A 17996-nucleotide genomic window follows, 5' to 3' on the forward strand; every position below is an offset into this window, starting at 1 on the left:
CGTAAATGAGCTAAACCTCAGTCATCTGAATTCTTCCAAAATGGAGATATTGAATGAAACTTATTATTTCTCCACAGATTTTGAATTCTTAAAGAAGATTTAACTGACCCCATCTTTTTGGGAATTTTTAAAAGGTTGACTTTCGAGTCTCGTATCTTCCAGGAAAATCATCGTAGATCTAAACATGATACATATTATAAAAGAGCAACTCTTCTTGTAATAAATCTGAGGATTTCATCCATTTCGACACTACCGTTCGGTCTTGAAGGAGTCTTAACTGACCCCATATTTTTGGGAATTTTTTGGAGGTCAACTTTCGAGAAGCGTATCTTTCAGTAAAATGATCATAGATATAATGAGGGCTACCGCGTGTGAATTCGCCGCTAGATGTGCTAGTGTAGCGTGAGGTCCAAATCATAGACTCAACTATATGATTAATATTAAGTTTGTGGTCTCCATATATCTATAATACTTTTATTGATATTACGTGTTTAATGCTATAGAAGAAGTGAAGTCAAATCATTGTCAGAAAGGGATTTACACACATGACGAACAAGATATTGATTAGTAACCAAATATTTCTATATTCAATTTCTCCAATATTATGATCTGTGAAATGACAAGTTCCCGTCATCGTAGATAAACAAATCTTGCATTAGTTTGTCTATGTTCAGGACCTTACTCTACAAAGGCGCCAACTGGTGAGCAAAAAAACGGTAGCCCCCATTGTGATACATATTCTAAAAAAGCAACTCTTCTTGTGATAAATCTAGGAATTTCATCGGCCTCGGTGCAACCTTTCGATCTTGACGAATTTTTTACTGGCCCCATCATTCTGGGAATTTTTCGGAGGTCAACTGTCGACACACGTACATCACCAGTTGAAATACCATCAGAGCTTTTAGTCTCTCTTGCCTGGAGTTACGGCAAAAAAAATTGTTGCTTATCATGTAACGGCAGAAACATCACGCTACAAAAGTTACGGCCAATATCTCTGAAGAATGAATCCTCCGTTGCCTTCCAAAGAAGAAAGGACCATATTGGCGAACGGGAGTGGTACTATACATATCTTTATTTCCATCGTTCGAACTGTGGGTGTGCTGGTGAATTATATCGGTGGGAAGGTAATTCGAATTTCCTTCTGGTCAGCGTAGAATCATTTTAATGTAATTATTTCATTTGCCGGCACGACGACCGCATTATTATGCCAATTTCCGAACCCGATTCGATTGGTAATAACGGGCTTAGAACCAGCTCTATCTCGTTTGTGGCTGACAGACAATAGGAAGGAGCTCCATCTTGTTTTTTCACTAGCTACAGGTCGTGTTGGAAGCTGGATTATCGCCAATCCAGTTGAATGAGCAGAAGGAACAACCAATATTTGTAATAGAAGAATAAATGGTAAGAGAATCGATCTACAGGGTGAGTCTCTGACTGGTACAAATATTTCAACAGTAATAACCTTTTGTCCTGCATAAACAAAACACCTTTGGATAGCTTTCTGCGTCTTTTCTCTTTAATTTTTCCCGTAGAATGCTCAGTAATGTCGAATAGTGATCTACGGTTATTGTTCTACCATTATCCAAAAAATCAATCATGATTACTCCATGGAAATCCCAAAAAACTGAAGAAAGAGCTTTTCCAGCAGATTTTTGGACACGAAACTTCTTAGGTCTTGGACAACCAGAGTGTCGCCATTCCATCGATTGTTGCTTTGTTTCTGGATCGTAGAAATATACCCAAGTCTCATCCATTGTAACAATTCGGTTTAAGAAATCTACATCGTTTTCAAATCGAGCACAGATCGAACGCGATGCTTCTACCCTTGGACGCTTTTGGCCAACATTCAAACATTTGGGGATCCATTTTGCAGCAATTTTTCTCATATCCAAATTGAACTATATGATGAACTCGTTCGTATGAAATATTCAGTGTTTCAGATATCCGTTTTAGCCCAATTCGACGGTCTGATAAAATCATGTCATGAACTGCATCGATACGGGGACTGACACAGAAACTGGCCTTCCCTATCGGTCATCATCTTCAATGGAAAATTGACCTCTTTTGAAGCTTGCAGTCCAATTTTTCACGGTCGCATACGAAGGGCATTGATACCCAAGGGTATTAAGCATCTTCGTAAATCTGCTTACCTCGTAACCCTTTTCAATACAGGTACTCAATGTTTCCATTTTCACAATTTCGGTGGACCTCTTGTTTCTTTTGATTTATTGCGTAACTTTGGTTTACTTTTTTACCTCAAACTTCACACTGACACTTCTAATCTAATGAATTATTGTTCGTTGCTATGGTAACGCAATATTTTTTTTATTCGTAGAACTGGTCTATGCTAACTAGATATCAATACATCCTCGTATATGTTTCAAAGAATATTATTATTATTATTCTGATCTTATATTATAAGTGACAGACACTTTCCATGGGCCAAAACTAAGATGTCTAAAAACATGGTGTATGCACTGATTAGATTTTGTTTTTCCCGCTTCGAAAATAAGAGATAAGTTTCGTTTTTCCCACTGTAGGTAGCGCCGTTTAGGAATTGACAGTTGTCAAATGATATTTGAAAATAATTTGAATGCATTCCTACAACTTGCGAATGTGTTGCATTTATAAGCGATTATGGGTGTGTGAAAATGTATTAGTTTCAAGAAAGGATGTACACTATTAATTTATTCAGCATGTCGTTCAGTTTTCTGTCTGGATAATCAAGAACTACAGCTAAGAATTCGGTGATGTTGGACTATCGCCCTTTGTTGTTGGAAATTGAGGCAGAGCAAATCAGATGAACATTCGGGACGGATAGAGCTAACAGTTTTATGGCAACTTCAGCAATATTTAAGCAATAAAGGAACTGTATTGAAAATATGTAATGTGAATTGTGAGCATGTATTAAGAAACACAAATATGTTAATCTGTTCGAGTCTGTTCTTCAAATATTTTTCACAAGTATAGTGAAAATTGCGTTCCAGTCAACTGAATATATCGAATATTTCAACTGTGTTTTATTGAAATCATATTGAATTGCCTTCCCCACGAATACAATTTGTCAAACAAAAATTATCTTGAAGAAAAATAGAAGTACTCCTTCGAATCCTTCTATAGTGTTGAAATATCTGCAGATTCGTTTTTACAACGAAAATACAAGTGTAAATCGTTAATGTTAAATATTCGTTAACAGCTGATTTTTTGATGGATCAGGAACACAGAGGTGACTGTAATCTGTGATCGATATAAACGCAGAAAAAAATAAAGCGAGAGAGTATCATTAGATTTTCTTTCATGGAACAAGGATAGAACATGGTGGCGCCGCCACGAAACGAATCTCTTATTTTCGATTTAGTCTAATGTCATTCCATTCAAAAATTGACGAGTGCATACACCATATTTTTAGACATCTATAATCTTACTCTAGAAGTTTTGACAATATTTTTTTCGTGTCTCCTGCATTATATTTATGGTTTCATCCATAGACTACTGATTATTAAACTATGGTTTCATCACAGAACACCACAGTCTATGCTTACGTAGACCATAAATATACTGCAGGAAACACGAAAAAAACGCCTGATTTATGTCACTTGAAATTGGGAGCCGGGGACATTCCAAGGATTGTGAAATGATGAAAGCAACCGAAAGGCACAAATATAATTTTAAACCAATACGTTTCCATGTAAAGAGTGTTTTCTATTATTTACAAAGGTTCCTAAACTAGTCCATTCTAAACTTACATAGATGTATCTATGTCCTAAGGTTTTCATCTGACCTAACGTGGATACTATAAAACTTTACTAACTACTACTCTCACGAATCCTGCTTCGGAAAGAATATTGTCGGGTCAACACTCAGTATTACCTACTCTGTTAACCAAAAGCATACCCAACAAAATTGTCTTAATAAAAGCTAAATAATACATTCAAACACAGAACATCAACCTTCAGAAATCAAATCGTACATTTTGACCCAATTTGTTGAACTCTTTTCAGTTTATGGAATCATTCGTTATGACGTGGAATCCCCAAAATAACTCCCTGTATCGATATAACTCAGAGTCTCCATGGTGATCCGATTCTCTTTATTGACAAAGCTTGACGTTGAATCAGTCGTAATCTTCGTGTTTCCGCCATGGATATGGATTTCCGCAAGAAAAACTACGAAGATGACGAAGAATCATCCGGTAGATCCATACCCTTTGAGGATGATTCCAACACCACGTTACAAACCCCAGCGGAGAAGGAAAGACAACGTAGAAAGACGCTGAAGAATATCAAAAAGAAAAAAATGAAGGAAGAAGGAATCGTACCATCAGGGGAAGACAGGAGGTCTCTCAATGTATCCATAGATGACAGATCCAGGGAGAGTGTATTAAGCCAAAAATTAACCTTCCTCAAGAGACATAAGACACCGGTGAAGAAGAGGATGTCAGCCAAGCTGAGGAACATCATGGAACCCAAGAGCAAAGAGAAATCTAAAGATAAATATTTTTCCCAAGCACCAGGTGTTAACTCGGAGAATCTCAGAGACCTGCACGCTGAACCTTCACCGTTTCTGTATCCGAAAGACCTGGAAGAGTTCGCCCAGAAGGTGTTAAACAAGGCTTGGAGGAACAACTTGAGGACCACGGAGCTAACCAGGAAATTCTACGAAAGGAACAATTACCGCACTAGGCAGCAAGGGGATCTCCTCAAGAGACTTTATACAGAAGATCCAGACGTCAGTAACTTGAAATATATCGTTGATATTGACCCTGACTTTTTCAAAATAGCTGATGGAAGGCCCATTCCTGACAAGCTCAATATGAGGGACTATATAGATACTGTGAGAGATGTCTTGAGGACCAAGATCATCAATGGGTATCGCGAAGATGATATACTGCTGATCGAGGAATCTCTAAGGTTGGAACAGAAGATGATTGATGAAATCAAGGAGAATTACCAAACTTACGTTAATACCTTCGAAGAATTCTTATACAACGACCACACTTACTCCATGAAACTGCTACGTCAATCTGAGCAAGAAGCCGTCTTAGCTTACGAAAAATACGAGGAATACAAGGAACTGAGCAAGGAATATGGAGCCTTAAGATCAATTCTTTACAACTCAGAAGAGAAGTGGCGAAACTGCAAGATGTACCAGAAGTTCTTGTACTTAGTGAGCCCGTTGTCGTGGAGGAAACAACACGATTTCTACCACTTCAAGAGCCCCGATGAACCGATTGAAGGGCCAGAGGGATCGGCTGCGATTTTTGGCAAGTACCGGCTTGGCGATAAGGAGGCTGAAATATCTCTGGAGGATCTCATCGGGCAATTTCTGGACGACTGTGCCACCCAGAGGGAACCGGAGCTCTATTTCGAGGATCCGGAGCAACTATTGGACGTTTTCAGGTTTATGGAGCTGCAGAATCTGAATTCCTTGCTGCATTCCGAAGAACTGGCTGCTCCTCTGGAGGCTGTGAAGGCTGGCATGCAGAAGGCTGAGAGGATGTTCGACATAGAGATCCAGAGTTTGAAGGAGGCCATCGATAAATTGGCTGGCGGTATAGCGTGAGTATATCAATTTTTAGAACCTAGAACAGATATTTTGCTACTTTTGATGTCGTGATTGGGCTGGAACCTTTCTTGGGTGTTGTAAAATGTACCTACAAGAAAGAGAGTCAGGAGGAGGAAAAAACCGAAAGATAATTACTCTGGAGGAATCTCCCGAGACTGGAACAATCATAGACATGTGTTTAGTCTATGGGAACAATCAATGAAGTTTCTTGGGAACTGCGAAATCTAAAAGGTATTTGGATCTTAGCACCTTTATACTGAATTCCTTACATGTACGAGGATTGCCTTCTATAGAACCAAACAAAATTTCAATGTCAAAATATTTTATTAATTAACATAATCTCCTGTTGATTGGATACATTTATTACAGCGAGCCTGCAACGTCTCTAGAACTTTAGAACAAAATGTTTCTTCTTGCTCTGCAAACCAGACCTCCACAACTTTTATTACCTCCTCGTTGAAAGATAATTTAAGACCTTTTGACCTTTTTTTTTTCGTTGAGGAAAGAGACGATAGTCAAATGGAGCCAAATCTGGTAAATAAAGGGGATGTTCTAGTAATCCAAACCCTAAATCACGAATTTTCTGCATAATCACATGAGATTTGTGTGCAAGGGCGTTGTCCTGCAAAAACAAAATCCTTCGGATAGCTTTCCGCGTCTTTTCTCTTTAATTTTTTCCCGTTCAGTGGACAGTAATGTCGAATAGTAATCTACGGTTATTGTTCTACCCTAATCCAAAAAATCAATCATGATTACTCCATGGCAATCCCAAAAAACTGAAGCAAGAACTTTTCCAGCAGATTTTTGAACACGAAACTTCTTAGGTCTTGGAGAACCAGAGTCTCACCATTCCATCGATTGTTGCTTTGTTTCTGGATCGTAGAAATGTACCCAAAAGTCTAATCCAAAGTAACAATTCGAATTAAGAAGTCTACATCGTTTTCAAATACTTTTGGTCAACATTCAAACATTTGGGCATCCATTTTGCAGTAATTTTCTTATGTCCAAATTGACGTGAACTATATGATGAACGCATTCGTATGAAATATTCAGTGCTTCAGATATCCGTTTAGCTCAATTCGACGGTCTGATAAAATCATGTCATGAATTGAATCGATATTTTCGTGGACTGACACAGAAACTGGCCTTCCAGATCGGTCATCATCTTCAATGGAAATTTTATCTCTTTTGAAGCTTGCAGTCCAAATTTTCACGGTCGCATACGGAGGACATTGATACCAAGGGTATTAAGCATATCTTCGTAAATCTGCTTACCTCTTAACCCTTTTAAATACAGATACTTGATGATGCTTCGATACTCCAATTTTTCGATTTTCACAATTTCGGTGCTCATCTTCTTTCTTTTAATTTATTGCCTAGCTCTGGTTTACTTTTTTGACCTCAAACTTCACACTGACATTCCTAATGAGTTATCCCAATATTTTTTTTATGCATGGAACTGGTCTAGCCTAACTAGATATCAATACATCCTCGTCTGTGACAGAATGGAACTTATTGAGTAATCTGGTATAAGTAATAATCTTTCGCAATTTTGCTTCTTTTTGTTCAGAGTCATTTTTATTTTCATATACAGGATGAGACTAGTACAAACATTTTAACAGTAGATTCTTGAGGTCAAAAGAAACACTTCTTGCCTTATTTTCCGGTCCGGTTAAAGAGATACAGGCTGTTGAAAAACCATAAAAAAAAGTTATTTTTGGTTCTATCACCACCAGATATCACCCAGGTCTTCCAGTTCACTCATTAGGACCATTACGTACCATAAAAATAGCAAAAACTCTTGAAACTGAGTTGGACGCTTTCTAATGAATATTTTAAGGTTTTGTAAAATAAAAGTTATCCTCATGAATTCAAGTATAATGCCCCGTTTTCTAGTAATTTGTAATAATGTTCAAAAATTAAATCTTTGTGGGCTGTGTCAAAGATTCACAGATGTGTAGAGTCACAGATTTAGCTAGCTATTTTGAAGGTGATTTTGTTTTTCGAGGGGTGGCACAGCCCATCATGAAAACTCAAAATTATCAGGGCAGATTTGACAAAATGTGTTTCTTTTGACCTTAAGAATCTACCGTTGTACGAGCCAAAGACTCAGCCTGTATACATATATGGATAATAGCCTATCTGGTTCTTTTTCAACAGGTGGGAGGAAGAAAGGGCAAAATACCTGGAAGAACTGGCGATGGAGCTCGTCAATGGCGAGTTCAGAAAACTGGTGGTGGATGATGATATCCTCAATCTCCATGTCTTTGTCGAAGACGTGTACGAAGCGCGTATAGGACCTAACGATGCAAATCTGTCTGTCACGGATATGATGAGAGGAATAGAGATAAAGGTACTAGTGTGATAATTATGCTGAAGTGAACTTGAGACTCTTGCTTTGTGATATTTCGACCAGATAGGTTTTTAGGAGTGCTGCAAATTGAATTTTCAGGTTAATTATTTCTTTTCGGAAGGTATACACTCTCCTTTGACCTATATCATGTTAACTTCTCTTGACCAGAGTCAGATAACAACAGACGACCTCAGAAGTATGAGTAGAAAGTGGGTAATGAACTGACTAATTTCTTATAACCATAATAGAAAATTTAAAAAATGCCTACTTGCGCTATTTTTAAGAGGCAGTATCGAGGCAAGTGCTACTCAAAAAAAATCATATGAAAAATTCACATTATTTTTTGACACGTAATCGAATTTTTTGAAGGTATGGAATTATTTGCACCCTATAGAGTCATTCGGGGCAACTGTGCGCACTTTTGCCTTTCAAGCCATACCCTGTTTCAAATGTTGAAGCTAGGAAAATCAAAACATATTCATAAGATAGAGAATTTTCTAATCTATAAGAAAACATCAAAAAGCAAACAAACAAAAACGTTTTCTTTCCGCAAGAAAGAATTTAATAGAGAAAGTCGGAGTGCGTTCACATGCCCCGTATTGCGGGTAAGTGTTCGCACCCTCACGGGGTAAGTGAACGCAGTGCTTAGTGAACCACATAATCAAAACAAATTACAAAATAATGTCATCAAAATGTTACAATATTAGAGAAATGCTGTTTATTGTCAATACAGAAGCGCCTGTTTACAAGAAGTGCATTATTGTTCGTGCCACCATTCCTGGTGAACACAACACTTGATACATTCCCCTGTTTGTGGCTCCTCATATTTTTCTGAACAAATAGGACAAAATTGATCGGGTCTTAACCAAGAAAATCAACAATGTCATAATTTATTCCTCACTGAACTAATGCCCATATAATGAATCTATGCGCACACTTTCCCCAGTAAGCCAAAATTTGAATTGACGTTCTTATAGAGTTGAGCAGCTAAGAGAACCTAACATTTTTTATCATATATTTAGATTAATATGCCCATGATCGAATAAAATATTGTTTAACACTGAGGGACTCGGAACTTGGACCTGGCAGAATGTGCAGAGATGCTAAAAATTAACAAGAAAACTAGTGAATTTGATTGATTGCAAATAAAAAGTTAAAGAAACATGGCACGGCGCACTCCTATGAAAAACTAATATGGCGATTCTGCGCCCTTGCTTCACCCAAATGAACCCCTCTTTCATACATTGCAAAGTCGAGATATACGCACTGCGCACACTTACCCACTGCGCTCAGTTACCCCGAATGACTCTACAGGGTAAGTCTTTGATTCCTACACATATATCAACAGTAGCTTCTTGAGGTCAAAAGAAACACTTTTTCCTGCATTTTTTGATCGGCCCTAATAAAAAGATTTAGGTTCACATAATGACCTGTGCCACCCCTGGAAAAACAAATTACCTTCAGAATAACTAGCTAACTCTGCGACAATAACATCTGTGGATCTTTCGAAAAGAGTTTCATTCGGTCAAAGTACTCAATTCTTCAAATTTCACAGATACTTTTTAATTTTTGGACATCAAATTACTCGAAAACGGCGCATTATACGAGAAAATATGAAAAATACTTTTATTTTACAAAACATCCAAATATTTATCAGGTATATTGCGTCCAACTTAGTTTCAAGAGTTGTGTTCTTTGAATTTTTGGTACTTTTATGGTACGTAATGGTCCTAATGAGTAAACTAAAAGACGTGTGTGATATCTTGTGTTCGGAGAAATTTGATCGAATAAATGAAAAATTATATTTCGTAATTCATTTCATACGATAAAACCGTTTGACAGATGGAACTAAAAATAACATTTTTGAATGGTTTTTCAACAGCCTGTATATTTTAAACCGAGCCGATTCGGAAAAAATAATAAAGGAAAAAAGTGTTTCCTTTGATCTCAAGAACCTGTACACAGATTGTTTTCAAAGGTGAGGCTTTTTTTTTGGACAGAAGATAGAACTCATCAAAATAAGTCGTTCAACCAAAAATTGTCTGTATATAATATCCAAAATGGCTGGGATACAACCCCTAGAAGTTCGGCAAAATTTCATTGAATTTCAAATACGGGACTGTGGAAGGTGACTCCGGCATCGCAAAAATAAAACAAAATATAAACATATGGCTGGACAATGGACGGTTCAATACCAAGTTCATCGGATTAGATGCATCAGGTCACTTGAGAGAATAATAATTGTTATATCGTGCAGTTTAGGGTGAAATAAAAAATATAGAAATTTCAGGCTTTTTCTTGAAAGTGTTTATGTCAGTTATGTTGAAAAAGTGCTATGATGTTTCCCCATTTCATCCCATTTTTACGACGATTGTTGGAATGCTCGAACAAGAAGATTGTGATGCCCATTGTGAAATAATTCGTGAATAATTTAGACGAATTTTATAGGTGAGATTTTGAACTATTATTATTTTTTTACACTTGTGTCCTTAGTCTCTTCTGTCAGTTGAAATCGAAATGAGCCATTCCATAAAATCGTGTTAGTTACTGAAAAATAATGAGAACAATACGGCAATCCTTCGTTTCCATTTCAATTACGAGCGAGCCAATATCCTTGAACGAAACCACATGGTCGAATCAGCAGAAGAGTTTTTTTCCCACTGCTTTGCGATAATTCAGCTAACAAACGGTCTAGGGTCATATTAGGTTCTATTTCAGTAATCATTTTCAATTTTTTTTCAACTTCGTCATTTCGAAAGTTTTGTCTAGGTGATTTTTGGTGAAACGCTTCATTTTGACCAGTTCCACCTTTTGTTGAAAAAAGCCTCACCTTCAAATACACCCTGTATGTAATAAATCATATTTTATACGTTACATATTCAAATTACAAGGGAATTTGAATTTTTCTTCGTATTCCCTTCTAATGGTTCATTATGAAATAATACAGCGAAAATTGGACATGAAGAGTACCTCATTAATATTGTGGATTCGTAGTAATGCAGTAATCTCACTGTGTCATCTTACATCATCTAATCCGCGTACCACACGCTCTCTCCCTTATGCCTTACGCTACTTTTCTCCATCATAATAACAATCGTCGCAGCCATTATGCGGAGATCTTCTTATAATCTGTCGATCTTCTCATACAATCACCATTCCGCAAGAACCGAGATAACCACCAGGAAGGATAATTCTGCAGCGATTGTATCGCGAAATAGAAACGCAAAACCGCTACCCGACGTCAATTATTATTCGTTATTCGGATGCTGGATTATAATCGTGCCGCCATAGGCCGAATAGACGACAAAAAACATCGAAGAGGAATCGATAGAATGACGTACAGGAGGAAATAATAACCAGCTTTTGTCTATTCTCGTTCGTGGCCACAATGAATTTTTTATATTATGCTCCATGTACGAAACATTCATTTGTCCTTGGTCCTGCTTTAAAACGATAACTCAGCAGAGAAATGAACAGAATGAAGATTCTACCTGGTCCGCAGGTTCCTCCTTGAAATCAATCTTCCTGATTGAAGGTGTGCAACCTATTCAGGATGCTGTGAAGGAGTTGCAGTTAACCTTATCAACCGATCTTGTATGGAGGTTGTAGATCTTGCTCCTCCAAGTATGAGTATGAGTATTTGCAGCAATACACTAGTACGATAACGATTCCAAGCTCTACCAACTACACTCTGGAAACACTGAAGCCAGGCGCAAATAGAAACGCAGGTTATTGAGTTGACCGCGCAAATAAAGCGTGACAGTGACTTGTCAGATAGTACGTGCAGCGCAGACAAAAGCTGCGTCACCTCACCAACCTGCATTCATTGCTGTATTCCGTTACCGGGAATAAATCTACAAAAAGACAAAAAAAATTTGAAGATGCGAACAGACTTGTACATTCTTAGGGCTAGTTACGACTGTGTGCCCTCCTGTGACTGAAGAGACCCAACCGTGAACTGCAAATCCTTCCACACTCAGGGCAACCAGATCTGGCCGCCGCTGTATCCTTCTCGAGTCTCCATTATAAATTATAACTGTGTACCAAAGACCTCCACTGTAACCTGTCCAACGCTAGTTGTTCCCAGTTATGATTGGCATTAACTGATTTTAGGGATTGATGCATTATATCCTTAAACCGCTCATACTGGCCTCCTGGTTTTCGGGCTCCCTCTGTGAATTCGCCATAGAGAGCTATTTTGGGGAGCCTTGTGTCTTACATCTTCAGAATGTGGCCGCTCCATCTGAGTCGGGCCCTCGTTACTTGAGTCTTAATTGTTGTACAACTCGCGCGTTGCAAGACTTCTGCATTCGAAACTTTTTGGAACCATCTGATGTGCATTATTTGTCTTAGTTGACGTTGTTGCGTTTGTTCAAGCTGTTTAATATGTCGCCTGTAGGGCGTCCAGCTTTCGCTTCCGTAAAGAAACGTTGGGAGGACGACTGCTTTGTAAACAGCTGTCTTCGTATTCAGATTGAGGTCGTGATTTTGAAACACCTTTAGCTTCCAGAATGCCCGTGATGCCGAATTGATACGGTTGTTTATTTCTGTGTCTAGGTTAGCCCTAGTATTTATGAACTGCTCGACCTCTTCTAGAGTTTCATTCTCCAGTCTGATATGTGTTTGAAGGCTTTGTGGCGGACATACCAGGATTTTAGTTTTGTCAACCTGCATTTCTATTTGCGCCTGGCCTAATTGTTTCAGTTGATAGGTTTCTAAACGCATGGTGCGTGACAATCAATGCACAACTGATACTACACAACACCAAACTGATCAGATGAGTTCCAATAGTCCATTATCGCACAAACGGATCGCAAAAAACTATTATACACCTACGCTATAAGGAATGAGTTTCTTGTTTTTCGCATGTGTGTAATACGCAAACATACATCTGTCCACTTGATATGTACAGGGTGCGCAAAATTCGTTGTCTACTGAGAGGATCTCGAGAACTATAGCAGCTAGAAGAAAACGGAAGACACATTTCCGAGCTCTTTTCGGAGTAACAAAGAATGGTGAGAACCGCAGCCTCCTAGGATACTTCGTTTTTGAGTTTGACAATTTCGTAAAGTTCTCATGACTTTTTTGTTTTTTAAGTTACGAATCTGAAACTTGAACATTCTACAGGCACTTTATTACGTAGAATCCACTGATGAGCTCAAAATATTTTTTTTTATTTCGAATCATTAGGTGAACTTTAATTTTTTTGAATGCAAACTTTTATTGAATTTGTTATTTTTGAATTGGAAAAAAATCTCTTATCAGTAGATTCTACGTATGAAAGTGAAATGTTCAAGTTTCATATCTGTAACTTCAAAGACAAAAAAGTTAGGAGAACTTTTCGGAATCGTCAAAATCTCAATTTTTGTTTATAACTCGAAATCTAAAAATGATAGACCGATTCTGTTTTCAGATTTGGATTAGTCATGAAAAAGGTCTCGAACCTGTGTCATTCGTTTTCTTCTAGCAGATCTGAACCTTCTTAGGCACTTTTATACGAAGAATCTACTGACATCTGCTTTCAATTCGAAAATAACAAATTCAATACAATTTTGCATTTCAAAAAAACGAAAGTTCGCCTAATGATTCGAAATGAAAAATATCTTGAGCTGGTCTGTGGATTCTACTTAAAAAAGTGCCTGCAGAAGGTTGAAGTTTCAGATCTGTAACTTCAAAGACAAAAAAGTTATGAAAACTTTTTAAAATCTTCAAAATCTCATTTTTTGCTGATAACTGAGAAACGAAGGGAAACCATGGTTTTTAACCAATTTTTATTATTTATATTAATATAAACCATATCATGTTATATATTTTTGAAATCAGTAAAAATTAAGCTTTCAAAAATTGCACAGAAATCTAATGTTCCCATTCAAAAAAACATAACTTTGGGTCATAGCTTGGTAATTAAAAATCCTGCTAAAAAGGCAAGCACGCCACTGGAATCTACTTAAAAAAGTGCCTATATAATGTTTCAATTTCAGAGCTCTATCATCAGTATAGGCGGAGATATAAATTTATTTCGAAATCGCCATTTTTCCTATTTTCGCTTATAACTGGAAAACAAAAGAAGCTGTCCAAAAATGACTACTACTATTGTTTCTCAGAAAAAGAGAACGAGAATGGGGTACCAGATTTTGTCTATCTCCACTGGTTTAAAAGCTGAGGTTCTAAAACATCGAAATTGCCCACCCTGTACAGCAATACAGAAAATTTGATTCAAACGCAGAAAGTAAGTTTCTCTCGAATATCAACTTCAATTTTTGAGCAGTGTACAAACAAACCGATTACTGTTATGGGCATATGCAGAGAACCCAGACGGAATTTCTCATTTCACCTCTGCTGAACCCTTTCGGTTATATGGGAGTCTAGTGGAGTTTCAAAAGCAATAAAAACCACCCTTACAATAAACTTTCCCTCTTTTCAGTATCGAAACGAGCTGTTGCAGCTAGACAAGATGCCGTCAGAGCAGGTCACCAAACTGGAAGCTAGTTGTTATGCAGAAGAAGCGCGCATTTTGAGGATTGCTGAAAAAGCTTCGAGGAAGATAATGGAATTAGAACGATTGACCTACAGATTGCTCAAAGCCTTCACGCCTCCCGAGGCTAGGACTTCTAGGGGTGAGTAGAATTATTGAGTAGGTATTTTACCGTTGGTAGAACACAGAATGCTATTACGATAGAATGTAAATGACCCCAGCTTTTCAAGTTGTTAACCAGAAAAGACTGTAGCAAATCTTGGAACTTGGATTACCACATTATAATAACACGTTCTTGTTCTTGATATAAAATGTTAAGTATCAAGAATGATCACTGAAGTTTCATTTACAAATGACTCGTTTGCAACAACTCTTTTTCTGTATTCAGGTAAGATCACCATATCCAAACCCTCCAAAACAAAATCATAATATCTCCTTTGATCGGAATAATTACATAGTCGTATTGAAAATTCGAGGAATCCCGAAAAACCCCAATCTGAGTGCCCCCACAACAAATTTCAATATTAAAATGACATCGCACACTCCAAACCCAACAAAAACCAGATTATTCATCAATCAGATCAGTTTTTTCCAAATCTATACTCCATTCATTTCTATTTTAGCACTCGGTTGGCCATGGAAATTTGACACATTTCACTCTGTATAGTACGAAAATGTGGGGTTATGAAGCTTGTCAAAACATTTTTGGGTTTTAAATCAACGCTATGTTGCCTTTTCTTCGTAAAAGTTTCTGTTATTACGTATTTTATCACAATGTCGAATCTCTTCGGAAAATATGTGACGAACATAATTGAAGTAGTTTATACAAACTGATATAAGGCATACCAAATCCAGCTTTCTACCCGCGCTTCCCAACCCACGCATTTTCTTCTAAATAGCACTTCCTGAAACCCTGTCTCTTTTTTCAATCACTTTCGGCATTTTCGTAATAAAAATTGATATTAGATGTGGCAACGGCGTTATGACATTAACGACGTTTCATGAGTGCTAACCTTACTCCGTTCTATACTTCATTCAAATTTATTTTAGCAGTCGGTTGGCCATGAAATAATTTTCTCAAGTTTTTGTAACTAGAACGGAGTAAGGTTGGCACTCATGAAATGTCGTTAATGTCATAACGCCGTTGCCACAACTAATATCAATTTTTATTACGAAAATGCCGAAAGTGATTGAAAAAAGAGACAGTTTCAGGAAGTGCTATTTAGAATTCAGGTCCGCTCATTCAAATAGTTATACCCTGATATTCTAAAATCCACAATACGTCAGACGGTAGCGAACATATTCAATGTAAGAATTTATATAATGTTTCATCTGAATCTAAACGACTTACATTTCAGCTGAATATTTCCACAATCAGAAAGATTGTGAATGAAGAGGACGACAAAGTATTTCCTTCTATTGGAGACCCAAAAAAGTGGAAGCATTTGAGAATTTTATGTTTGAGTGAATTTTCGTTTTCTACAGGATTTTCGATAAATGTCATCGTAGAATAAGTTCCCAAAATGGATTTTTCTATTTTTCAATTTAACTTGTCCTATACAATGTAAATGTCTTAAGGTACCTACCAATAAATATCTAATTATTATTATTACATCAACGTATTAAGATGAATAGCCACAAATACGCGCAAGTTGCCCTGTTACTTGTTCATTCATGTGAAATTTTTGTTCAAAGGTGAAGTTCATCTTAACTTGAAACTTCTTTAAATTCCTTTTACTTATATTGATGCAAGATGATTTTTGTTGAAGAATTTAACATTCTTGTAATTATATGTTAATTCCTTCGGGAGATATCCATTCCCAACCACTGCATCATATGCATTATTTCATCTTCGGGTTAATATTTTTGAAATCTACAAATGATGTAAGCCAAAGAAGATAACGAACATTAACTCTCCTCAAGCTAGTGCATATTATGATATTATACTGATCTCTTGTATTTTCCATGCAAATAACTGGATTTGGTATGCCTTCAATCAGTTTGTATAAACTTCAATTATGTTCGTCACATATTTTCCGAAGAGATTTGACATTGTGATAAAATACGTAATAACAGAAACTTTTACGTAGAACGGGCAACATAGCGTTGATTTAAAACCCAAAAATGTTTTGACAAGCTTCATAACCCCACATTTTCGTACTATACAGAGTGAAATGTGTCAAATTTCCATGGCCAACCGACTGCTAAAATAAAAGTAAATGAAGTATAGTTACAAAAACAGAAACTTATTTCATTGCCAATCGACTGCTAAAATAAATGTGAATGGAGTATACACAGAGGTCCCCAACCGTCCAAGTTTTCTCACAAGTAGTAACAACAAGTACAACTCTTTTCCAGAACTCAAATGGAGATCTCCACCTCCAAATCCTCCAAAACCCCCGCCGAAGATAGTGCGCGAGCTGACGGAATCAGAGCAGGATTACTTGAAATTCTTCACGGAATTTTGCGCAGACAAAGATGATCCCCTCAAATATGGTATCGATATAAACCAGCCCCCGGCTAAGGAAAAGAAAGAATCTCACGAAGAGGGAGAAGAGGAAGAAGAGGAGGAAGAGGAGGAAAAGGATACGGATGCTGGTGATGAAAACGCCGATGAAGAGCATTAAAAACAGATGCTGTATTTATACGATTTTTTGTGGAAACAAAATATATTCAGCTCTATATCGAACAATTTTGTTATCTTCACTATTTGAAGTTTTATTTGTAAACGATATTTAATAAACTGCATTCAAGCATCTATATTTATTTCTCTAATATACTGCTCCACAAGAGTTAGGGATATCGTATTCAATCGTTTTTAAAAGTATGAAATCTTCGAGAAAATCGCTGTAAAATCATTTAAAACTCAAAAACAACTTGAATCGATCCAATAAAAATCGGTATGAGACATTTCGTCAATCTGGTCGCCTTTTTTCTGAAGTTTGGTTTTTTGCATATGCTTCATGAATGTTCTTATTTTGAAATGAAGTTAGTTTATCAACGGCTTCGATTTGAAACGAGTTTTTTGAAAATGCCAAGACGTAAATTAACAAACGCTGAGGCTAATAGGGCTATCGGAATGCCACAGGGTGGCCTTACTCAGGTTGTTGTAGCGGAAAGGCTCCAAGCCAGCCAAAGTGTGATATCTCGACTTTGGAATAAGTTCAGGGAGGTAGGTTCCGTGTTGGAAAGACCAAGAGTTGGTGGGCGACGAAAAACAACACCTGCTCAGAATCGTTTCATCACCGTTTCGGCGAGAAGAAACCCTACATCTACGTGTAGAATGCAACGGAATACTCTTCAAAATGCAGATGGGGTCCAAGTTTCCATCGAAACCATCAGACGACGTTTGAGAGAGGTGAATCTAGGTTCTAGACGTCCATTAAGAGGAGTTCCATTAACACGTGACCATAAGCCTCAAAGACTGGAATGGGCAAGGCAACATATCAATTGGAACAATCAATGGCTTAGTGTCCTTTTCACTGATGAATCCAGATATGGACGATTTTAAGATTCTAGAAGAATAAGGGTATGGACCATTCCACACATACCCCGTAATCGTCGCTATGTCCAAGAAGTCCATCCATTCGGAGGGGGTAGTGT

General features: G+C 37.3%; 1 protein-coding gene across 1 annotated transcript; it reads left to right on the top strand.

Annotated features, from left to right (window-relative positions):
* The first annotated feature begins 4097 nt into the window (after positions 1–4097).
* On the top strand, positions 4098–17151 carry LOC123313722 (cilia- and flagella-associated protein 100-like). Its single transcript, XM_044898711.1, has 4 exons — positions 4098–5558; positions 7726–7918; positions 14343–14535; positions 16752–17151. Exons 1-4 carry the CDS (start codon positions 4141–4143, stop codon positions 17018–17020), a joined length of 2073 nt encoding a protein of 690 aa, XP_044754646.1. The 5' UTR covers positions 4098–4140; the 3' UTR covers positions 17021–17151.
* The last annotated feature ends 845 nt before the right edge of the window (positions 17152–17996 follow it).

This window comes from Coccinella septempunctata, chromosome 1 (genome assembly GCF_907165205.1).
Source record: "Coccinella septempunctata chromosome 1, icCocSept1.1, whole genome shotgun sequence".
NCBI classification, from domain to species: Eukaryota; Metazoa; Arthropoda; class Insecta; order Coleoptera; family Coccinellidae; genus Coccinella; species Coccinella septempunctata.